This window comes from Dryas octopetala, chromosome 6 (assembly GCF_963921425.1).
Source record: "Dryas octopetala chromosome 6, drDryOcto1.1, whole genome shotgun sequence".
NCBI classification, from domain to species: domain Eukaryota; kingdom Viridiplantae; phylum Streptophyta; class Magnoliopsida; order Rosales; family Rosaceae; genus Dryas; species Dryas octopetala.
In genome coordinates, this window is record NC_141371.1 from 18,119,948 (window position 1) to 18,145,902 (window position 25,955).

At 34.0% G+C, this 25,955-nt stretch overlaps 2 protein-coding genes and 1 pseudogene across 4 annotated transcripts; 1 reads left to right on the top strand and 2 right to left on the bottom strand.

Annotated features, from left to right (window-relative positions):
* Window positions 1–1,440: 1,440 nt before the first annotated feature.
* On the bottom strand, window positions 1,441–3,387 carry LOC147282993 (uncharacterized; annotated as a pseudogene).
* An 11,738-nt stretch (window positions 3,388–15,125) lies between these two features.
* On the top strand, window positions 15,126–21,817 carry LOC147282994 (Chaperone DnaJ-domain superfamily protein). Of its 3 annotated transcripts, none has more exons than XM_086247738.1 (4): window positions 15,126–15,478; window positions 17,976–18,044; window positions 20,908–21,556; window positions 21,670–21,817. In XM_086247738.1, the coding sequence occupies exons 1-3, from the start codon at window positions 15,179–15,181 to the stop codon at window positions 21,520–21,522; spliced, it is 984 nt and encodes a 327-aa protein (XP_086103864.1). In that variant the 5' UTR covers window positions 15,126–15,178; the 3' UTR covers window positions 21,523–21,556; window positions 21,670–21,817. The 3 variants fall into 3 exon arrangements, with proteins under 3 accessions (XP_086103864.1, XP_086103865.1, XP_086103863.1); XM_086247739.1 differs by having other exon boundaries at window positions 20,908–21,549; window positions 21,670–21,809; XM_086247737.1 differs by having other exon boundaries at window positions 20,908–21,816.
* Window positions 21,818–21,938: 121 nt separating this feature from the next.
* On the bottom strand, window positions 21,939–22,542 carry LOC147282995 (Methyltransferase-related protein). Its single transcript, XM_086247740.1, has one exon. It carries the CDS (start codon window positions 22,361–22,363, stop codon window positions 22,076–22,078), a length of 288 nt encoding a protein of 95 aa, XP_086103866.1. The 5' UTR covers window positions 22,364–22,542; the 3' UTR covers window positions 21,939–22,075.
* Between the last annotated feature and the right edge of the window lie 3,413 nt (window positions 22,543–25,955).

Here is a 25,955-nt window from a genome sequence, read left to right on the forward strand (position 1 = left end):
GGGATAAATCTTTTATGAATCTTCTGTAGTAGCTGGCTAGCCCAAGGAAACTCCGTATTTCAGTGACATTTTTTGGTTGATTCCATTTCAACACTGCATCAACTTTGGAAGAATCTACTGATATACCTTCTTTAGAAATCACATGCCCTAAAAATTTTACCTCTGTTAGCCAAAACTCACATTTGCTAAACTTGGCATATAACTTGTGTTCTCTCAGCGTTTGTAAGACGTAATGCAAGTGTTGTTCATGCTCTTTTTTAGATGAGAAATAGACAAGGATGTCATCGATGAATACGATCACCAACCGATCCAAGTAAGGTCGAAAAATTTGGTCATCATATCTATGAAAGCTTCTGGTGCGTTTGTTAAGCCGAATGGCATCACCAATAATTCTTAATGCCCGTATTGAGTTCGAAAGGTTGTCTTTATCGAGTTCAAAAGGCTGTCTTTGGTACATCTTCCTCCTTGATACGAAGCTGGTGGTATCGAGATCGAAGGTCTATCTTGGAAAAGAAACAAGATCCTCTCAGTTGATCAAATAAATCATCGATCCTGGGCAGCGGGTATTTGTTCTTTATCGTGACTCTATTCAGCTGACGGTAGTCGATACACATCCTGAGAGATCCGTCTTTCTTCTTCACGAAAAAAGCTGGTGCACCCCATGGTGATGTGCTGGGACGAATGAACCCTTTTTCTTGCAATTCCTGAAGTTGAGTCTTCAGCTCCTTAAGCTTTGCCAGTGCCATTCGATGTGGAGGTATAGAGATAGGTGATGTGCTTGGATAAACTTCTATGGTGAACTCTATTTCTCTTTTAGGGGGTAATCCGGGCAAATCACCTGGAAATACATCTTTGTATTCTCGCACCACTAGGATGAATTCAATTTGCGGGCCATCTTCTTTTTCGATCTTGAGGTTAGCGATTAGGCTCATAAAGTCATCATCTTTTAAGTTAACAGTTAATCTAGGAAGGTGAGTTTCCCTATCCCCGTAAAATTTAAATGTTTGTCCATCCGATGTACTTACTGTTACCATTTTTCTCCTACAGTCGATAATAACTTAGTATTGTGTGAGCCAATCCATTCCGAGGATGATATCGTACTCCGACATGTCCATTATCATCAAATCAAAATATACTTTATGACTAGCTATTTCTATTATGCAAGTTTTACATATTCTATCGATTTTTCTAGCACCTCCTAATGGAGACCCAATTTTTAGTGGAAATTTCACGAATTCAAATTCTAACCCAAGGATGGATGCAGATGACTTTGAGATGAAAGAATGTGTAGCGCCAAAGTCAAACAATATTTTAGCCCAAGAATTAAATACTAGGAATGTACCTTCCACCATCTCTGGTTCTGTTGATTCTGTCTTTGCTCCCATAGCATACACTCTTGCCTGGGCAGGTTGTTCAGAACATTTTATACCGGGTGGAGGTTTAGGTCTTATTTGAGTAGGTTGTCTTCTGGGACGTGGTGGCTGTTGTATCATCGGTGGCCTCCATTAGTTCTGTTGTAGCGGGTACGAAGTACAGTACTGGAATTGAGGTGCGTGGGGAGCCTGGTATGTCTGCAATTGTGGACAGAATCATTGGGAATGCCCAGCTTGCCGGCAGTGGTAGCAAATTTTTGAGTCTCGGTACGTTTACCACATTTGATCTTGGTGGCGGAAGTTGAGAAGGTCCAAACCTTGGGCGCTTGCTGCTTGGTCCTCCACTTGCATTCTTATGAATCCAATTTTTCCTTGCTTCTGGAGTACTTCGTTCAGCTATAAGTGCTCGATCTACGACATCTGCATAAAGAGTTAATTTGCGGATATCCACTTTTTCTTCGATTGCAGGTCGAAAACCTTCCTCAAACCTTTTTGCTTTTGTAGCGTCATCAGGTATCATGTAAGGTGCAAAACGTGATAGTTCTTCAAATTTGGCTTGATAGTGGACCACAGTCATTTCCCTTTGGAGAAGGTACATGAATTCACGTGCTTTTGCTTCTCGTATAACCACTACAAGAAATTTGGGATTAGGCAACGGAATAATAGGCAACATCTTTAATTTCGTTGCCTATTACGTGAATAGGCAACAAATTTTTCTACATAGGCAACGACCATGTACTTGATCTTGGATAATTAATAGGCAACGAACTATATAGAATAGGCAACAATTTTTTGGTTGCTGATTATGAGAATAAGCAAGGAAAAAAGGGGGTTGCTTATAATTTGGCAGGAAAGAGGCGTGAAGTTTCACAACGACAAGGTCGTTGCCTATTGTTTTCAAGTGGTTGCCTATTCATTTTGCGGGAAATTTCGGCGCCATAATAAATATAAAATAGACAACGACTGTTATTGGTGTTGCCTATGTGTATATGATGGTTAATGTAACCTTTGGATTTATTATATTATGAAGCTTTATTGGAATTTTATATATGTTGAAATAATAACATTATTTATATTTATGAAAATTAATTAAAATAAATAATTGATAATTAAAAAAATAGTCGTTGCCAATTCAAAAACGGAATCACGCTGTGCACCTTAATAGGCAACGGTAACCATGTTGCCTTTTGAGGGAAGAGACAACGATAATATAGTTGCCAAGAAGATTAGCCAACGCCACGATCCTTGCACTTTACATTCTTGATATCATAGGCAACACTATAGAATTTCACTGCAATTATTAGCAACGACGACAACAGTGTTGTGTAATATAATATGCAATGCAACGACGATGATAAAATAGGCAACGTAGTGATCGTTGCGCAATATTCCACAAATTTGGTTTTTCAGATCACAATACGAAATAAAGTATTCGTTGCCAAATTAGCAACGACCGTCAAAATCGTTGCCTATAGTTATTGGCAAGGGTCCTAGGGCAACGCACATGGCAACGGTAAAAATTTGTTGCCAATAGTTTTAGGCAACAAATTTCTAATTTTAGACAACGACTTTCAATCATTGCCGAATGCCTATTTTCTTGTAGTGAACTCTAGGAAAATATTTTTCAAGGAATATCCTCTTAAACTCTTGTCAGGTCATATTTTCTGTGTCTTTCATCCCTTGAACTGATTCCCACCAATGATATGCATGTTCCTCAAGATAAGAACTGGCAATATATAGTTACTCGTAGTCCTTCTGGTACCCTATGATTCATCATACTTCTTTTAATTTGACGTAACCATTCTTCTGCTACTATTGGATCTGGTATACCCTTAAAGATAGGGGGTCGAGATTTTCGAAATTCTACTTGGATTCGCATGACTCGTTCCACTTCATCTTCTTCGTGGCGTCCTCGATTGCTTTCACGAATCGCATTTGCCATGTCTTGAATAGCGGGGATTACTCCATCGTTTCCATTCAACACGCGGTTCGCATCCTCTGCTTCTCCGGCCATCTTAATAGAATAAGAGTTAATGCTAGTTAGCATTTCTACAAATATAAAATAATTTCCAAACTTATTTACTGCAAATATATATATATATATAATCTATAACCACACCACAAAAAGAGTAAACAAAGGTATATTGTTTTTTTTAGACTTTGTCATCTTTTACAATTCCTACCCTCCATTTTCATTATCCTAGTATCTAAGTCAAAAATATTTCCAAAACATTCCCCAAAATATTTTCAGTTGCCAAAATCAACCCCCTTAAATACGGTCATTTTAAAGTTAATTTCTAGTGCTCTCCATCCTACTCGTCGTCAGAACTATCATCTGTGACTGGTGGTGGGGGTGTGTGGGGCTCGCCACAAGCTAACTCTGTAAAAATCTCTGACACAAGTGCCACTGCTACTATAGGTATTGCTTCCATAACCTGTTGTTCTGCATGTAAATTTTGTGCTACTGCTATCTCACGGGAAATCTCATCATCCATAGCCAACTCTAATGCCCCAACTAAAGCCCGAGCATGTCCTCTTACACTGTGTCGAACCATTTCCCTTTGAGATTTCGGTGCAAGGTGAGGAAACAAAATTAAGATATCTTTAATCTCATTAATCAGAAAGTTACAAGCATCCTGATTGACCGCTTCATCATATACCGCTTGGTTAAGAGGAGCTATCCCCTCAGGACCGATGCGATAACCCCCCATCTATCCATTCCTTCAATTACTTCCATAATGTCAACATAATTAATTTATCCACATGGTTAGTAGAACATAAACAAATAAATATTGAATGCAAACAGCAAACAAAAATCAATCATATACATACATATATTATTTCTTCTACCTTTACCTTTTAAATCGTAGATGAAATATAATCCTACTCAATTTGTCCAATTTCTCAAACCTATAAGCTCTGATACCAACTTCTCATGCCCCAATCCTGAATAAAATCTAATAACTCGAAGTGAAGTGTGACTTACGTTCTAATCGTAGATTAATAAAATTATTTCTACAATTAAAACGTGAAAAGAAAAGAAAAGAAAAGAAAATAATAAAAAATAGTTGAAGAAACTAAGTAAAGTGAAAATGAAAAATAGACTTTATTTAGCAAACTATTGTTCCAAGAGTACCATACTAGATATTCATCTTCTTATATATTACAATGTATTGATAAACAAACAAAACATAGTACTCCAGCTAATTCTCTAAACTTCCCTTGGGTATTCCATATCATCGGTCATATTTCTGTCACCTGCACAATCTATTAGGGTGTGAGCTTTTAAGGCTCAGTAGAGTATAGTGATCCCTCATGGCCAGTTATCACATTTAATCAATGTCTTAGTAAAAGAAAAGAAATACAGATAATGATTTCAATTATATGCAATGAGAATATGTGTACTCACTCCTTAACCCGTTGACACATACCCAAGACAAATAGGCCTACACGTCTCATACCGTGCATCTTTCCACTGTGGCCCCGAATGTCCCAAGTATGAGCCAACACCCGTCCGTTCCTTAAGCCCAAATATTTTGAATATTATTAATTCCAGTTTTTCTTCAATAATTCTTCCACAAATCATGAGATCACCAGGTACATCTCCATTTCTCCATGGTGTCTCTAATAAATCACGAGACCACCAAGTTCATCTTCCTCTCTTCTTGGTGTCTCAATTAATCATTTTCTTAACCTTGTTTATAATCACAATTTCTTTATGCACTTATGATTATGCATGTAAAGATAAACATTAATGCATGTATAGAGAAATTAAATTGTACATGCATAATAATTCAACCTTACGCAATTTGAGTGTATCACAGACTTAGAAAATTTCACAGTGCACACACAAGATTAATAATAAAAGCTTCCTCTCAAATATAATGAACTTGATACATTTAATAAAGAAATACCATCACAAGTAATAAAGATAAATTATCACAAAAAAATCACACAACATGACACAAGGATTAATTGTAATATAGTCCAATCATTGGGGAAATAAAGACCCTACCTTAATTTCTTGAGCACAGGTTTCTTCTTGGTCCGTTCCTATGTGCTCGGGTCTAAAACGTTTAAAGAAATATAGTTTAGATATAATTTAATTAAATTTAAATTTATTTCACTCTCTTTTTAAGGGAGTGTAACTCACATTCTAACTTAGAGGTGTCGGATTGACGCGAAACTTATATCAATGGACTCGTATCGAAAAATAGAGTTGGAAGGGTGAAATTAGGCAAAAACGGTGGTCGAAAACAGCCGCATGCGCCACCACACGTCGGCGGTGCGAGTGGGTGGCTGGCCGGTCACTGTTCATCGTCTCTTTAAAACAGCCCATGTTTTCCAGATTTTCCAGTTTTTTTATCTCATTTTTTACTTAACTTTTGACCTATCAAACCTTCACCAAATCGAGCAAACTTAAAAGCTCTACATCACCTCTTTACAATCATATAAAGAACATGAAAAACGGACGGTTAAAACTCAAGTTATAAGGCTCGAAAGGAGGTCATACGAACATGCAAATTTTCAGGATAAATTTCCAGATTTTTCATTTTTCTTGGTTTTTCATTTTTCTTTCGTTTTCAACCCTCAAAACCTATTCCTATGGCTATAATATGGTTATAAATGACCTATTTTTAGTTTAACAATATTAAACAAAATTTAAAAATAAAAGTTTCAAAAGAAAATTGCTAAGAACACTCATGGTTCCTTGAGCTCACCTTCCTTCCTGTCCTTTGAAGTTAAAAAGAGGCTAAAACTTGTGATTCCTACAGTAAAATGAAAAATCACAGAGACTAAAAGATGTTAGTTCAATTATTTAAGCAAAGTCTAAACAAACAAGAAGGATGGAGTTTAACTTTGAACTCTAACCTTCTCAAGTTTCTTCCCTCCCCTTTCTGTCCCTTTTCCAGTTCACTTTCTCTTCTCTCTCTCTCTCTCTCTCTCTCTCTCTCTCTCTCTCTCTCTCTCTGTTTTTTTTCTTCGTTGCTTCGTTAAGTGTGAGCTCTTCACACCAAAGCCCTTTATAATCCAACTTTGTTAGTTGGAGTAACAAATTGTTGGCTCAAATCTGGTTATGGTAATTGGCTTTCATCATTGCCTAGAGGTGACTCATCCCTCTAAAAAGAATCAAAACCATTGATCAAGGCTAGGGGTGTGATTTGGATTGGAAAATCCGAATCCGACCGATTCCTATCCGAAAATTTTCATTTTTATTCCGAATCCGAAAATGCCGAATCCGAAAATGCCGAAATCCGAAAATTCCGAAAAAAATTGGATTGGAATTGGAATGTTTATGTAAATTCCGATTCCGATCCGAATTCCGATCCAAAAAATTCCGAAATGTTCCGAAGGCATTCCGATCCAATATTTCCGAAATTATGCCAATTTATTCCATATTATATATTTTATCATTTATTTAGTATGATACATATAACATATATTTTTAAAAAGATGACTAATACTATATATTAATATAAACATATGTATATTATAAATATATGTGTATCATAATAACATAAATGGTAAGTTGGTAACACAAACACCCACATTTTTCTGTACATGTAATTACTATTTTTTTTTATTAGGGAGGGGAATTGAAGATATGAGGCAATTCTACAGTTGTTCCGACTGGAATATCCCACCAATTGTAATTACTAATTACTAAATATTTAAGCTTATTATATTCAAAATTTCAAACATGATATATATATATTATTTGAGTAACATGTATTTATATACACATATATATATGAGTAACATGTATTTATATACACATATATATATATGTGTGTGTGTGTGAGTAACATGTATCTACTAGTGACATTTATTCTAACAATGTTGGATGAGCTCTAAAGATTAATCCCCTACCTCTAAGATATGTGCTATTAAGCCTATTATACATTCATAGTGACATTTATTTCTCTTATATATTATGTATGTTATAATATATAATATATACCATTAAACATACACAATATATATATCATACATAATTTATTTCTCTTATAACATACATAATGTAGCAATGAAAACCTTGCTAGATTGCATCTTTTTTTTTTCCCTTCTTTTCTAGAATTTTTTTTATGGTAATGGTATGGGATGGTATGGTTCTAAATGTTATTTAAATTAATATTTTGAATTTTCTTTTTTAAATTGGACATATATTTTAATTACATTTTAATATAAATATTGAAATGCATCATAATCTATTGTCTTTTAATTTTTTTTGTTTGTTAATTTCATCATTATTCTAAAAAAAAATCCGAACATGTTCTAAAAAATATTATGAAAATGTGAAAATTCCGATTTTTTATTCGAAAATTTCAAATGTTTATCCGAAAGTTCCGAAAATGTTATATTCCGAAAAATCCGAAAATTCCGAATCGGAATGAGATGTTGAAATTCCGATTTTTTGGAATGGAAATTGGAACATAAATTCCATTCCAAAATTTTTTGGATTGGAATTGGAACACCCTATTTCCGATCCGATCCGGCCGAAACACACCCCTAATCAAGGCTTATGTGTCAAAGCTTATGTATATGTAATTAAGGGAATGGACGTTGGTATTATCTTCAAATCCATAAAAAAAAAAAAAAAAAAAAAAATTTAGTTGGGCTTTTAATCTCTTGTAAAACAATTGGGCTAAAGCCCAAACTTAGAAATTTAACCCAATTTTAAAGCCCATAAATATTATTATTATTATTTTTTTTTTTTTTTAACATTACAAAGTCCCTCATAGATATAATTGGCAAGACACCAACTTTCATAGACATGATCTGGGTACATACTCAAAAGTTCTTTAAATCTTTCCAAAGTTTGATATAATGACTCATTTTCCGTTTGACAAAAATTTGAGAATTTTTTTTTTTAAAGCCATTGTCTTATGATTAGGAAAATATTTTTGAAAAAATGTTTCAGTCATCTCAACCTAGCCCTATAGACCCTATAGACCTAGCCCTCAAAGAATATAGCCAACTTTTTGCTTTGTCTTTCAAAGAGAATGGAAAAAATTTCAACTTTATATGATCAATTACATTAGCTCTGTTATTATAAAATGTAGTGATGGCCTCTTCAAACTCCCTAACATGCACATAAGGATCTTCATTTTTCATACCATGAAAAATAGGAAGAAGTTGAATCATACCAGGTTTAAAATCAAAATTTGGCATATTAGGTGGAAACATGATGCATGAAGGTGTAGACGCACGAGTTGGATGCAAATATGTCTATAAAGTTCTAACTGGTGGGTCTTCCTCATTACGATTGACCATCTGTCGATTATTATTATTGTTGTTCCCATCATTATTGTTACCATGGTTATCATTATTTTCATTGGTATCAACCATAGTGTCAGACTGTTCAGAACTATCAGATAATGACGACGAACTAGAAGATTTAAAAAGATTTCCAGTCAAAGTTTCAGATCCATGCTTTTTAGCAAATCTTCCTAATTTATCTCTATACCACATGTGATTTCAAAACCATAAACAAAAACAAAAACAAAAAAATAAAATAAAATAAAAGGATGAGATGGAAAGAGTAAACCTGGTTCTCAAGAAAACTCTGTGCTCTTTGTCAAGCTACTCCCCGGCAACGGCGCCAAAAATTGCTTACAAAACCCAAGTGCAGGTGTTGCGTAGCAGAATAAACTCAGAAGTCGAGTGTCAAATCCACAGAGAGTAGTAAAAAGTTCACAGAATTTGCTAAAGAACTTAAATAAGTGACAGAAAAATTAATCAAGCTTTGAGTCGTAAGAAAAATTCAATAATAAGGAAGCACCCAGGCATCGGGGTTCCACCTTCAACTTGCCTATGCAATTTCATTAATTTGATTCATAGTTTTACTCAACCAAAGTGCAACTAGGGAATGCCATTGATCGGAAGATTTAACAATAATATTTTAAATTCAAATGAAACACAAGAATAAATTCTCAGTAAGATTATTCACACACAAAGCTCTTTAATTTCGTTTAGAAAGAATTTCAAACATAACATGTACCTATGGCAACAAACTATCAATAAATAATTTCATTGAAATTATCGCAAGTCTAATAATCTCTGATCTTAATCATAAAAGCATGGATGATTTTACAAACAATAGGAAAAACATGATTGAACCTATGAATAATATCAAACACCCATCAATCAATTAAACAGAGAAAAAATAAAACTGAAATTGAATAACCCATAGCAAGAATTTGACATTGAAGCTCAAAATTGAATCAAACTAACAAAATCACATAATAAATTGAAGGTTTTCCCCCCTAGCCTTAGCTAGGGAGATTAGTTCTCTATAACAAAAGAAATAAAACCCTAGAAAAATAAAAGAGAATTGGAAGAGAAGAGTGAATAGAATGAGTTGAATCCCTGGGCTCCTCCTTTTTAAATAGGCTCTCAGCAAGACTCCTTGTGCATAGGAAAGCTCAGTCGCCCCTTGAAAGCCTATCTCAACTAGGAGACCTGGAGATGCGATTTCCAGAGAAGAACCACGCTGCTTCTTTCCTTTTGCAATTATTTATTGTTATACTTTCTATGGCCCACATAAATTCTCTCACTAAGAAACATTCACAAGTTGAAAACAATAAGCAAGGGCCCACCATCTTTCTTTCCTTTAGTTTCCTTCACGTGATGGTCTAATGACAACATTAAGGGCTTTGATTTTTCATAAATCATAAAACTCTGGCGGTAGCATTCATATTTGAAGTGCGAATAAAGATATTGTTGACATTTGTTATCAAAAAATAACAAACCGTATAATTTAATATATTTAAAATTTTCAAGTAATAGAAAGAAAAGCCCCCTTTTTACTTGGGACTTAATCGAGTGTGGAGTTGGAAACTTCCTATTTGCCAATAGAAATGTTGGCCTACTTCCACACCGGATATATTGTATAACCCTTTTAGTGTTTTGATAGAACATAATAGAACATTCATATTACCCTCCGAAAGAAATAGAACTTTAAAATGAATTATTTTGATTCAACCATCTTTTTTTCGACCTGCCTACTTTAATTGTATATTTTGAATATCAACTAATCACATAATACCCCAATTATTTTTATCTCTTTTGTGCTATTCAAGAATAGTAACCGATTCAATAAATCTATTCTATGGAGTACGGAATCAATATATTTTTGACTCTATTATAGTATTCGGTTATTGGGAGAGAAGGGATTTCATAATTGGATTGGGGTTTTGAATAAGACGACCTTTTAATTTTTAATTTTTTTTTCTTTTTCATATTGAAAAAGTAATAAGAATGAGAGGTGTTAAGCTTTTTCTCATCCTGGTGTCGAGCTATTTTTTCGCAGGACCTCCCCTATAGTATCGTCACCGCAGTAGAGTTTGGTCAAGGTACTGCTGCGGGATAGGCTGTAGAAGGGATCGCGAGACAACTAGAAGCGGAGGGAAAAATACGAGGTACTTTATTGCTTAGCCTGGCTTTTATGGAAGCTTTAACAATTTACGAGCCATACTTGGCATTCAGGTATCCACTTCAAAGAAAATTTGTCTAAAATTACCTATAGATGGTAGAGGTCGAATTATTGATGTGAGATGGATTCAAAAAAAGGGAGGTTCTAGTTATAATCCGGAAATGATTCGTGTATATATTTCACAAAACAGGCCAAAACTCATCTTTCTTGAAAAATGAAAGAAAAGCCCCCTTTTTACTTTTTATAAGTTTAAAAAGCATGTTTTGTACATAAGCAAAACATTAACGGATTAATCCTTCTACTTAACATTATATTACTTTTTCTCCTCGTACATGTATCTATCCCTTCCGTCTTTTTGATAAACAAAGATATTGTTGACATTTGTTATCAATTAATATTGCTTAATTATGGTTCAATTATAAAGCACCAACTTCTTGTAAATCATGTACCCAGCATATCCTTCACCTCAAATCTAGATATTGACTTCTCCATTTATTTGTCTGCATTCACCAAATAAGTCATAATTAAATTAAATTTAACAAATAAAAGTGCACAAAGTATATACTTAACAATAGTAAATATTTCACTTTTGAGCTATTATCAGGTCCCCGCTTCGCACAAGCACACGTAGCCTCGTATTGGCTTGGCTAAGCTCCCAATAATATACATATCAATTCTTCTAGAAGGTTTAGGGATTTAAACTCAAGGTCACGTACTACGCTACCCGAACTCTCAGACCAATCATATAAATATAACATAGTTTAATAATTTAAAAACACAAAACACACAAGAGTTCATAGTTAGGAATGTAAGATAAATCTTCCAACCTGGAATCCAATGCTCTTCACCTATTCTTTTTCATAGCCTATACATCCTCATCCGTCTCGAATCCATCGTCATCTTGTCACGTCACAAAGAAATCATTCGGTAACTGGTGTTCTAGTGTCTAACAATACAACAACTTAGTCCAAAGTTAAGTTCAACACAAACTCGTTATGACCCATTCTTTTAGGTCACACGTCTCTAAAGACTCTAGTTCTAAGTGGACTAAACTCTACTCTTAAGAGTTTCTAAGCTTCAAGTTAATTTTAAAGTCAAAATACTTGACTAATTGCCTTGGTTTAAAGCAATTCTACAAATTAATTTAGGTTAGAATAAATCAAACCTAAGTATTATCCAAGTATTTAATTAATTAGTATTTCTCCAAAATATTGCACTAATTAATTAAGCTCGAATAATAGCTTAAATCTGACTTAATCTCTAAATTAAGGTTACAACTAATCATGCTTAATTAACCAAATAAATTAAGCAATTAAATCTCCAAAATAAACCTAGGCATGTTAAATTACTAAATAAATCCTATTTCATTAATATAAGCATGCAACCTAATATTAAAGCCTAAGAAAAATAAATAAACCTGAAAGGTAAAATAAAAGCCTTACTCGAATGTAGACCTCCAAAGTTAGACTCTACTCTTAAGGACTACTCCTCTTAGGAAAGCTCTCTAAAAGAAAAATTTTAAACTATGAAAATTTTTTTCCCTTTTGGTATGTCTCCTCTTAGAGAGACTCCCAAAGAACCAAGGGGTTCAAGTAAAAATGAGATACAAAGGTCTCTATTTATAGGCACAAGGGGGTGAGAAGTTTCTCTAATTCTCCAATGTGGGATAAGATGCTCAAAAGTGTGAAAAACACACACAAAACTCGAATTGGGTCCCAAATACTCGATGGGTCGCCCAAATTGTGAGAGGAAACGGATCTGGGTCGCCCATTACTGTGCACGTGGGTTAGTGAGGGCTGATCGGTTGCTCATGTGCAACGGGCAGCCACGATCGTGAGCCGTTAATGATGCTGAACGGTCATGATTAGATCGTGGGTTTGGCTTTCGTGTGACGCAGCGTGCGCAAGTTTCTATGCACTTGCTTTGTCAGCGCTGTGTTAGCGCCTTAAGGCCAATCAGCGCTCCCCATGTCGCCATTTGTCAACCCAATCAATGCCACATCAGCCACTCTTTTTAATTTCCTAATTTCCTATTTTGTTTCTAATTTCTCTAACTTCGGAAATTTATTAGAAATAACTGGGACTCCAAATAATTCCCCGAAAAATTTACGGACTCGTAACGATGAGTAGTAATTTCCAATAGCCCCAAAAATTATGAAAAATCATCTTCTCATAATTTAATTCTAAAAAATGAAAACAAATAAAATAATCACCAAACTCTTGAATTTCCTTTTTCAAGAACTCACTTTCTCACAACTAAACCCCAAAACCATGACCAAAGGTCCAAGTTAGTTAAAACAAAGTTAAGGAAAATTTTAATTTTTTTAAACAAACCTTAAGAAAAAGGTTAGAAACTTAAGTAACAAAATTAACATAAACAAAAAATTTAGGGTGTTATAGATATCTTGAGAGATTAATGCTTGATTATAACATTAATATCTTGGAATATTCAAGGTGGGTATATCTTTTACATATCCGAAGTTCAGGGTGTGACACCCTACAATTAATCCCTATAAGAGTCCCTTCTAATTTTGAAGGGTCAGTACAATTGCCCCTTTAGTGCTTGATAGTTTACTTATTATCATTATTATTATTTTCTTATTTATTTTTAACTATCAGTTACACTGTTAGTTTAATTCTACAAGTAATCGTTTGTACACTCTGTAACTTTGCTTTACTAACTCGGGCTTGAATGCTGGATTGTACTAGAATGCTATTAACATATATGTATTTCCGTCCATTACTAGCCCATCAAGTAGACCTATCAATTTCATAACCTATCAATTAAGTGGCCAAAAAAAAAAAAGTAGACCTATCAATTATGATAATAATTATATGTATTATTATTATTATATTTCATTTACTAATATTTGATTATTATCACTGTTGTTATACACACATATATATATATATATATATTGGCCTATTACAAAGGTGAGGTACCAAGTTGAAAAAGGAGTTTGACCAAAAATAAAAGTTGAAAAACGAGTCTAACTTGAGGCACTAAAATGTAATTAACCTATTATCGGAACCGTTCACTTTTTAGATCACATATTATAGATCATTTATGCAAAAAACTAACTCAATCAAAAATAGTTTGGTTATATAAATGTTGTCAATTAAATAAAAAAAATCAATGGTTTGGTAAAAAAATTACTTTTTAATCAGAAATCGTCGATCTTTTCTACTCAATTGACAACAGTTATATAATCAAACGATTTTCGATTGATTTGATTTTTTGCAGAGATGATCTTTAATAGGTTATCTAAAAAGTGAACAGTTCCGATCATGCATCAGCATTGTCGAAATCAAAATTTGAGGAGGTGGGATGACCTTGGGGTACCCCCAAGGGTGACTCAAATACTGTCCCTTAATTTTTATTAAGATTTTTAGATAATAATATAAAAAACAACGAATTTTTTTCTTTTCTTCTTTTTTGTTATGTACAAAAATTAATTGCTCTATTTAGAGAAAATTAGAGTTTAGTTCTTTTAACATTTCTTATTTAGAAAAAGCCTAATGATTTTTTTTTTTTTCAAATAACTCTTTTTTTTTTAAAGTCCTTTTTACCATTGATTTGTCAAAGAAATATATTATTATTATTTTTTATTTTTTGAAGGTATAGGGTATGAGTTCACCTCATACTTTTCTAGGGTATAAAATAAGATTTCCGCCCAAAATCTCAGATTTAAATCCTAATATAAAGCAAGGGGCGATCTCGTAGTTCTTGGTCTGTGAAGATACGTTGTTAGGTGCTCCGTTTTATTTTTCCATTGAGGCCTAACCTAAACCTGTGCTCGAGAGATCCCTCTTACTAACTGGAATCAAAGAATTAGTAGATCTGTTCCGCCCAAAATGGGAATGGACTAAGGTTATGAACTTATAATCTATAATATGATGATCGAGCCATCGTTTATATATAGATGTAGGAAGATCTGTTTGGGAAGTAAGAAGCCCTTTGACATCTCTACATCTGCAAAGAATTCTCGGTGCGAAAACACAGAGATAAAAGGCTATCTTTGAATAGGAAAAAGAGCTAACTCCAAAAACCCGTCCTCAGTTCTGATTTGAGAAGAAGTCAGGGCTTGAGAAGAAGTAAAAATAGACTGTCAAATACTTGAAATTGACCACCAATGATTCGATACCTGGTATGTGTGAAAAAATTAAAATTAATAGATCAATATTATGTAATATAAAATTATTATAATATTATTACATTTTAGTTAAAATTTTTAAAATTATAAAGCTTAAATTGTTAAATTAAAGAATGAAAATTTCCTTTAAAAATATCGAACGCTACAATTACTACCAGTGAGTTCGAAAAGTTAATGACCAAATAGAAGACGACGTTCATACGTACATGAACGATAATGGTGGCGCAGCTTCTGGTGGGACCCATCCCCATCAGTGGCGGATGTGGCGGCCCCGGTGGTTTCTCTTCCAGTTTCAGTCATTTGTTTTCTGTACCGTGTAGAAGAAGAAGCAAAACCCGCTGTCGCCGCCGGTGGACCCCACAAGTAACGGCATCATCTCCATCTTCATCGTCGTCGTCGTCGTCATCATCATGGGCCATGATCAACGGCCAGCCGACCCACTACGCTGTGCTGGGTCTCACTCGCTTTGCCACCTCCGCCGATATCAAAAGGGCTTATCGCCTTCTCGCTCGTAAGGTACTCACTCCCACTAAGTGCCTTCTTCTTGCAATTTTTTTTTAATTATTTAAATAATTTTCTTGCAAGTTTTGGAATTTTGCACTTTGGAAATATTGAAAGTTGATTGAATTTGAGAAATAATAATGTATGGTTTTTCTGTTTAGTTGAAGTTGCTATTACCCAAATCAATAAATGCTTATGCAGTTGTTCTTATTGGAACTTATTTATATAAGCATGATTGGATGCTAATTAATTGATGTTTGGATGTATTACTTATAGAAATTAACTTTACTCTGTGATTCAAGAATAACTAAATGCATTCTAGTCAATATCAGGCCAAAAAGAAGTCCAAAAATAAAAGTGTACAAGTGATGGGTAAAGCTTAGGAAGCTGTTGCAGGAGTAATTGAGAATTTTTTATTTTTTTATTTTTTCTGAGATTCTTATAACGCGTGATTTCCTTAGATGCTTGCTGGGTGGTTTTTTTCAACTTACTAGTCCACGGTTGAAAAAATTGATGGATTGAACGAGACATTGATGATGCAGCTTAAGACATGGCAGTGACTCTTTTCTGCTTTGGTTTTATTTAGTTACCCAATATTGTCTTTTTCAAAGAGAACAGATCCCATATCTTGTTGGAGATGATGATGTATTGGAAGGATGGAGTCTTTAAGGGTTTATTAGAGCCTTTTTTAGAAGGTTAAAAGAGATATCAGGGTCAGTTGGTCATTAATTAATTGGTGTTTTGAACTTGCATGGTATATCAACCTTAGCTCTAATCTCTAGAGCTCAGCATGTTCACAATATACAGAGAATAATATGTTCGCAGAGGGTTCCCGTGGTGATTTAGCAATGATGAATTCAGTTGGATCAACTTGGGAGGTTGAAATACAGAGATGCATTTAGAAACTTTGGGAAGATTCGTAGTAGTACAATAATATGTTCCTTTTCTCCGGTGGTTGTGAAAATGATTGTTTTATTTATATTATATTTCATTTCATTTGGTAAATTTCACGTGGAGTTGTATACTGATGAGTGCCAGTATATATACATACCTGCACTCGCTGATTTGGTGGGATCAACGATGAGGTGTGAGGTATTGGTTCAGTTGGGATATTTCTTTTGTCTTTACTCCCAAACCTTGTATCAAGTTGCTCCCTGGGGTATGAACTCCCTTAACATTTAGGTCGTGTTTTGTTAATGAACATTGGAATGGAATGGAATTAAGATTTGAATATAATGGAATCTAAACAAGAATGGAATGTGGAGAGAGTTAGAGAGTAGATAAGAACAATTGAATCGGTAAGGAATGCATTTGGTACTATATTCCTCATCATTTTGGGGGAGTGGACATTCATTCCATAGGAATGTCCGTTTCATTCCATTGTTCCTTTAAATAAACCAAACACTACCTTATAGAATAGCATTAAAAATGAAAAAAAAAAATGGTCTTGTATACCATGTTACACACTTAAACCTATATGGAAGAAGGGGGAAAAAGAAGTGCAAGGCTTGTCTACGCATTGATTTGCTTATCAAACTTCTATCCACATGTGTGGGTAATTTTTTGGAGACTTTTAGCTTCATTACATAAACAAAGTGGTAAGAATAAGAATGGAATGTGGAGAGTTAGAGAATAGATAAGAATAATTGAAAAGTGGTAAGGAATGCAATTGGTACCTTATTACATTTTGGGGGAGTGGACATTCCATAGGAATGCACGTTTCATTCCATTGTTCTTTCAAAACCAAACACTACCTTATACAATAGCATTATAAATGAAAAAAAGGGTCTCGTGTACCATGTTACACCTATATGCAAGAAGGGGGAAAAAGAAGTGCGGGGCTTATGTACACATTATTTCTTTTGAATTTGTATCCACTTGTGTTGGTAATTTTTGGGAGACTTTCAGCTTCATTGCATAAAAAATGTGTATATGAAATGTAATACACATGTTTGTTGCGAAACATGTCTGTCAATTCTATGTGGTTTGTTGGCTTTGTGTGGTTAACAAAGTCCAATGGGTCACTGGTTCGACTTGTAGAGAGAAATTCTATCCTAATGATTCATCCCATGAATGCAAACTGTAGCACACGCATGCATGTGTAGGACAATCAATCATACACATATGACCCACACCCTCTCAAAAAAATTCTTTGTCATCTCCAATGTATGTAGTAGAACCATAATGTACGTCTAGTCAAAGCTGGCATGCTGTTAAGTGTGCTCATTCTGATTTGGTTGATTAAAACTGTTGCAAGGATATGTTCAACTTCCAAATTTCTTTGGCATTCATGTATTCTTTGTTCATTGTTGTATAAATTATTACTTATAATTATTGCAACGTATTATATAATGGGTTGCATGTGTGTGTTAGCATGTAATTTCCTTAGTTCCATGCTATATTTGTGTGGTTAGGAGGTTCCATTGAGATTGATTTTTTTAAAGCACTTACGAACTTTATAAGACAGGCTCTAGCAATTAATAACTTGCATATTCTTTCATTTATATTGCAGTATCATCCAGATGTTAGCAAGAATTCTCAAGCTGGAGAAGTGTTCAAGAGCATCCGTCATGCATATGAGGTGAGTACTAAGTAATCTATTCTTATTTGTAATCTATATTATATAGAAACCCTCTTTGTAACTGGACCTATGTGAAGTGTCCAATATACGCCATTCATTTTGAGGTTAACTTTAATAATAGGGTCAATTACACTTTGCACCCCTCAAGTATAGGTCATTTTTCACTTTGGTACCTGATGTTTAAAACGTATCAATGTGGAACCTAAAGTTTATGAAAATTGTAATGTGGCCCTTCAGTTAACTTTTTTGTTAGTTTTGACTATGTGGCATGTGTGGGACCCATTTATCCAAGGTAAAATATGCCACATGGACAAACAAAATAAACAAAAAAGAAATTAGAAAAAGGCAGCTAAACTATTATATATTTAAACAATTAAATAACATTAAAACTAAATATAAAAAATTATCTTGTTTATTCTCCCTCCTCCCTCCTAGTTCTCTCATCTTCTCCTATGGTAGATCTGTCTAGTTCTCACTCCTTCCTTGTCACCCAACTCACTTCTCACCCTCATCTTCTCCGAGTTATGAGTTCTAATTTCTAACCTTGTAACCTTGTAATTTCTAACCTGCTAATCATTTGTTGGGCTAAGTCAAGATTCCTTCTTACATTAGTATGGTGGATCCTAGAAAGGAAGAACGATTTTCGTCGTACAGTTGTGTTCGCCTTTGTGGAGGAAATTTTTGCCACTGTGCTAGTTGACCCCTTGCTCAAAGATGATGCAAAGATTGTCTCATACGTATTTGGGACTGGTTCGTGATAAGCTGGGTTTGGGTTGGGATTGAGTAGTGGACATATCTGCCTGGGGGGATGAGGAAAGGGAGGGAGAAGGGAGGATGGTATGGTCATTGTACACCTATTTTATTTCAACTTTCAATCAGTTTCTTTCTTTTACTCTTATCTTCTTTCTCTCAACCAATCCACTCACCTCCCCAACACTCTCTCTTCCCACCACCGACTCCGACCAGGCTTTCTATTTACTAATAAATGCTTTCATATGAATGCCAACTTAGGGGTCATTCGGTAATGTATTGCGGCACTAATGGTATTCATACTATGGATTCAAAATTGCACTTAGAGTTTGAATGCCAGATACAAAATTAAAATACAGACAATTGCTTGCTCTCTTTTCCTACAGGCTGCTGCTCTTATCTCAGAATTCTCTTCTTTCAATTCATCTCTTCAAGCTTTCAAGGCATTGATGTTGATGATTTTTATTCTAGAGTATTCTAGCTTGACGTGGAGCTTAGTAATTTAAAATAAAAAGACATTGACCTGGAGTATTGTTCTTATGTAGACTATTATAAGTAAATTAATTTTCAGTTGAAAAATTCATCTTATATATATAAGCACATATATAACACAAAGGAAAAGTTAGTGCTCAACGAAATTTCAATTTTATGATGAAAATCTAACCCAAAACTCTTTAGTTTGAGTCCTTAATTAAATTTTTTAAGAATAATATGTCAACTCATTCATAAGTTTGTTAAGAATAGTGTTTCAAATTTTATTGCTAAATGCATTATTATTATTATTATTTTATCAGTACCAGACACATTTTTACTGTGTTTTTTTTTAGAAAACTGGTTTAGAATTATACTGCCAGATGCATTCTCATATCTTGAAAGTGCAAATTTATTTTCTTGTTTTCATTTTCTGAAAATATTTTACGAAAATGATTTTGCATAACGTTACCAAACGGGCCCTTAGAAATCTCTTTTGATCTGTTGTGAAGATCATTCTATCTCTTAAACATCTATATTTCAATGGGCAGGGTTAAATTTTGTGCTTCAACCTGAGCAGTTCTTTTTTTCTTTTAGGAATTTACTAATAGCTGCTTCCATAAAAGTTACAATCCCATTTTTGTTGAGAAGACCATTTTGTCTCTGTTGCATTTGTGTTTTTCAATCTAGCTTGGTCCCCTTGTAAGTGGTTTAAATAGGGCCAAATTGGCACTTTTTCACTTGCATCCATGTGATTTCAATTTCGACAATCATACCCTTGTAGTTTCTAACGTGTGCAATCAAAGGAAAAAATCAATTTTCCGTTAATTATGTGAACACTGATCATCTCAAAAAGTCTAAAAAATACCCTTGCAGTTTTAAAAAAATAAGAACTGAAAATTCAAAAGTGTTCTCTATGAGAACACTGATCATCTCAGATCTGCTATGAACCCAGCTGCATTGGATCATGTAAAGAACTAGAATAGAGGTGTTATCTCAGATCTGCTATGAACCTGTTAACTTTCATTAAAAAAAAAAAGTAGAAAAAATTATATTTTGAAAGATATAGAAAAACTGCTCTAGAGAAGAACCTCATCTCGGATCCGAGATGAGGAGGCCCATCAGATGAAAGAGTGAGAAGTCTTGCTCTACTTTGCTCACCAGTAGCGATGCCACCAAAAATTTATCTGGGATCTATCTAGTTCTCAACTTTATTCTAATGCAATGACTTTGAAATTGGTTTCGGAATCTCCTCAATTGTTCATGGATTTGGAATTTGGGAAAAACTCTACGGGGAAACAGACATTGACCATCTGAGCGATGGAGGTATGGTGGTTGCAGCACAAGGAACTTCATTCTTTGTATTGTTGTAGCTACCTCTTCCCACTAATAAAAGCTATGCCTGGGTTAAGAGGACATATTCCTAGAAAAAACAAAGAAAAAAAAAATCAAAAGTGGATTATTGACTTAAAAGTTTCTTGCTTCTATTGTTGTGAATTTGGTAATGATAGAATTGCCTGTACTTTCCAAGAAGTGCATTTCCTTTGCCATAAACCTCTTTTTTCTTTTCTCATTTTCCCTTTTTGTTCATGTTTAGCAGACCCAATGACAGAATCTCGTCATGTTTTATACCTATTAACAGATACTATCTAATGAAGCAACCAGGACTCAATATGATCAAGAACTTAAATTTCAAGAAGATACTGGTAAGAAATATAGAGGAAAATGGAACTACAGTCCTGAATATGAAGATGGAGTGAGGGTCTATAAGTGGGCTGAACTGAGGCAGAAGATGCAACGTGAGAGACATTGGGAACGTTATAATGTTAATGAAGATAGCTCGTCATATGGTAAAACAGATGAAGTAGCTGAAGAAGGAGAGCCAGTGCAAGAGAGAGGTTCCTTCAGCGAAGTGCTTAGATCTGCCTTTGTATCTCTGTTTTTATTGCAGACCTTTGGATCCCGTTTATCTCTCACTTTTAGTAGCCTGATGGCCTTGTTTGACAGAAAGTTGGATGCTGGATACAAGATTGGTTATGTAATTGCATGGGTTTTGGGTGGGAGAGGTGGTGTCTTGCTCACTTTGTGCCTGTCATTTGCAAGTTGGGTTTGTGGAAAAACCAGCAGCAGTGTGGTTGCTCTGGTGGTTGTAGCCATGTGGATTGGCTCCAACCTTGCAAGATTTGCACCACTTCCACAAGGTGCTCTTCTTACGCTCCTGTACATGTCTATTAAGCTACACGTCGATTTGAACTAAAACCATCGCTGCTGCTTCGTCTCCAATGTAATGAGTATACATGCGTTCATCTTTTTATTTTTTCTTTTCCGGTTAAAAGAAAGGTGTTGTACATATATTGTATTGGATAAAATACAAGACAATGATGTAAACTTGTTCTCTGCTTAGGATGAAGATTGAAGATGAAAATTCATGTTCTTTTTTTAGACCAGGACTATGGAGCTTTGTGGACTAAATCTCCATTCTGTACCAGTATTTTATTTTATTTCAAAGTACAATTAGAAGAAAGGCCTTGTTTTGCTCAGCTGGCAGTTGTAATAGTTGACATAGGATTTCGTTTTGGGTATGTACAAATTTTCTTGAGACTTTTAATAGAAAAATGTCTTCTTCTTTTTTTCTGGGAAATACAAATTAACACTACTATATCTGTAGAATGGTAATTCACATTCTTCCTCTCTAAGCACACACAATCATCAACCCCATTCCCCATGAACAAAAATATAATAAATCAAGAAAATTTTCATTTTTTTGCAATACATCGTTGATTCAAAGAGTAAAAAATGGCAGACAATTCCTAACAACATTTTACTTTCTCTCCTTTCATCTCTATAAGATTCCTCCACAAGTATCTCCCGCTGGCCATGTCCACAAAAACCCAGAAGCCATTCTGAATCATCTGAAATCTAACCATACATGACGATTTCAAATCGAATTCTTGTTCTTGAGATGATGTATCGTTTTCTTCAGTAGGAGGATCCTGCAAGATGATGTCAGTTCCCGGAGAAGAACGAACCGTCCTCCATGCAAAATATCCTGCGAGAATGGCTGAAAAGAACACCAAAATGAACCTCAGAGGACACATTGCTTCCTTTGCAGGGCCAAAACAATGAAGGGTTTGTTTTTGTAAGGAAGATTGGGAAGCAAACAAAGACAGGCAAAAGAACCAAGGCCTTTTCTTTTGTAAGGCTGATATATATAATACATCAGTTTTCCTAAGGAATACACAAAACGCGTTGTTGGTAATACTTTTTCTTGTGTAAGTTGTTTTTTCCTATTCTGACTTGGTATGATATTATGATATTGTGTTTGTATATATAATTTTATATGTACGTATTGTTTGTTTTGCAATTACAATGTCAAAGGTTGTTGGGTAGGTTCGCCGGCTGCTCCTATTCCTGGTCAACGGTCATAATAGTCGTTTTTTCGGACATAGAGAGGTGCGCTCCACTACTATCTCAAAAGGAAAACACAAAATATGCACACACAAAAAAAAAAAAAAAAGAAGAAAAAAAAAAGCTCCTAAAAACAAAATAAAAAAGAAACAAGAGGAGAAGGAAAACAGAAGTGCTAGAGGAGTAGAGGGTGAGAGTTTTTCATTTATTCAATTATTTTAGTTCTGGCCATTGATTTTTTACTATAACATGACAAATGCACAATTTTTATTTTTTAAATAAACCATTCGAATTATGTAATAATATAAAAAATTGAGATTTGATAGACGAAATATTTTTTGTAGTATTTCTTTTTTTCTTTTGTTTGTAGTTAGTTTCTTTTAGTTATGGGCTGTGACGTCCAATTTACAAAAAAATTTAAGAGTAACTTTCAAATAATTGTACACGATAAATAAACAGTCTAATAAAAGAAAATACACACTCTGAATTTTCCTTATTCTATGTTGTTCTTTATATATCTTTTCTTTTAATTTTATAATACGTTATCAGCACTTGTAGTTTTTCGGTATTCCTTTCTTTTGATTCTCCAATATTGAATTAAAATAAATTTGTTTTCTGTTCATGTCTATATATTGCTTATGTCCATAGTCTCAATGTTGGGATTTTCCTTTCACGTGTTTACTAGTGATAATAGAGCAATATATATATATATGATCATCTATAATCTTATTGCATCTAATCTCGAGTTTGTGTTCTTGCTACATGTATTAACTATTATTATTATTACTATGCTTTATGTTTGTGTGCTTCAAGTGGACGTTTTTCCCTATATATTATCAAATATTAATTATTTTCCTAATATATGTGGCAGGCTCACATGAGATGATATGGTGGCGCCATATCATGTTTTATATATTGAGAAAAAAAAATTTTGAAAAAGAAAAAGTTTGAAATAAGTTACTTGGTTCTTTGAAAAACACATACTTGAGTGATGAGTATATTTAGATGGAATGAATTACATTTTTGTGTTTGAATCAAGACACATTGGATATTGATCGATTAACCCAAATCTTGTATTACCTTAGCCATAGTACTTGAGTGATAGGCTTCATCATCGAACAAATTATTATGGTGTTTATTCCACACCCAAAATGGGTCATGGCTCACAATGTTAACAAATGAGGAATAAAACAAAAGGCATTGATGAGTGTTTTGCTTTATGCATGAATTGGTTTCTGAAATTAATTCACGTAAAATGAAATTAATTCTTAGCAACCTCTTTGCTCGTCAAATTGGCCCCACTGGCTTTTGTTTCTCAAATCTGTCTTTATTTTCATTTGTCTAGCTTTTCAAGCTGCTTTTAGTTATATTTCTTTATGTTTAATCTAATTTCCTTGTATTTGGGTATTTTAAGAACACCTCTTGGTCTTTGCATTTATTTTAAGGAAAATGCTTAGGTCCTCAAGTTTGAGGACCAATTTTGTCTTCATGACTAATTAAATTAGTCCATAATGAGATCTACCATCTTCTCTCTTATAATGAACCCTCTTATGAGCTTATTTGATTAACCATGAGGACAAGGTTGGTCCTCAAATTTGAGGACCCAAGCATTGCTCTTATTTTAATGTCATTTTCCATTAAGCTCTTTTTCAAATTCATGTAGTCCTTTTATTTATTTATTGTTATTCATTCTCAAAGTCATAGGCTATTTAAGAAAGAAAAGAACCTTGATAAGATTTTTGCCGCTAGTTTGTTTTCTATCGCTCAATCATTTGTTAAAAGTTAGATTTAATTTAGCGCATTTAATTTAATTTCTAATTTTCACATTTTATTTTATATTTTTCTAATTGGCTACTCCAAGCCGATTGGTGGCACGCCAGCACCCATTCCAAAAGTCTGAAACCTCCTTGCCAGACCCACAGCAAGGTGATGTTGCATAGATCTCGGCCCTCCACGTGGCCATTACAATTTTTTGTGCATCAACATATGGATTAGCCAAAATCTACTCTTTTGACCAAAAAAAGAAAAAAGCCAAAATGTACTCTCTTCCTATGGGGTAGTCGATCTAAAGTTCTAAACTGAATGAGTCGTTCACACCAAAAAATAAAAAAAATAAATAAATTAACAACAGAATGGGTGTCATTTGGGCCTTGGCTTTCCCTCCTCAAGGGAGGTGGATGTGTACGGACGACCCACGGTTTTTAGTAGAAAGCCCACAACACTTGCCATTCAGGAGTCCTTTTAATTCATGGGCCGGATAGAGGAACTATTCAATGATGGATCCCAAAATTGATCCTGGTAGGGATGTGGCTTGTTTGGAAAAATAAGGTCTAATTGCTATATTTAAAGATAAATTCATAACAATTTAATACTATTAAATACATAAATTTAATGCATACTCATAACATAAATTCTAAACAAACATATAATAGAGTTTAGAAATACTTTAATATTAGATCGAAGCTACCTAGTATTGGATACTATATCCCTAAAATGAGGATAATGGATGGCCTACTTGACAAATGTGTAATTTAATTAAGTCCCCTAGTTTAGCGAGAAAAATGAATTTTGGAGGCTAAAGCATGCAACGTCATATTTTAGAAGGCATATTAAAACTATAAATATCCCCAAATTTATTTCAAATTCTAGATACCAAATAATATGAGATATAATATGTCAGTATTTTACTTAAAAGTAATGTTATTCCACCTCCCTTTCTTATTTGCCCCACCCACGAATTAATAAAATTTTAAATAATAAATTTATTCTTTATAAAATTACCTAAAAGGACAATGATTTGGAGGAAAAGAAAAATTTATTCTTTAATGGTATAATTAATTATCTGTGAGTGAAGGTTGTGGAGTGTGGTATTCTTTGTTCGTACCAGAGGTTTTGTTGTTAAGAGATATGAAGATATATGGTGATGGTGATTGTAGTTCAAACAAAAATAGAGTGGTACTCTTCCCACCCATCAATTCTATTTTCCCACCCTTTTTTTGTAAAAAAAAAAAATAATTACAATTTAAGCTCTTAATAAAATTACTAAAAGGGACAGGCTAAAAAAATAAAGAAAACTCAAGCTGTCATGTTTGACTGCCATGGCAACCCATCTTCCATGGCATTGCAGCACTCCTACGCCCTTCTCAATTATCTCAAAAATTGGCTATGTATTTTAGAACCATAATATCTTAAATGTATGGATTAAAATTGCAATTAACAAAAAAAAAACAAGGATTAAAGTTGCGATATTCATTATCAAAATTTTGCACATACATAAATTTT

Coding starts and splice junctions, on each gene's coding strand:
- LOC147282994 (XM_086247738.1), top strand. CDS start 15,179: ATGGTGGCGCAGCTTCTGGTGGGACCCATCCCCATCAGTGGCGGATGT. Junction 15,479..17,975: donor ATCGCCTTCTCGCTCGTAAG/GTACTCACTCCC, acceptor TTTATATTGCAG/TATCATCCAGATGTTAGCAA. Junction 18,045..20,907: donor GCATCCGTCATGCATATGAG/GTGAGTACTAAG, acceptor ACCTATTAACAG/ATACTATCTAATGAAGCAAC.
- LOC147282995 (XM_086247740.1), bottom strand. CDS start 22,363: ATGTGTCCTCTGAGGTTCATTTTGGTGTTCTTTTCAGCCATTCTCGCA.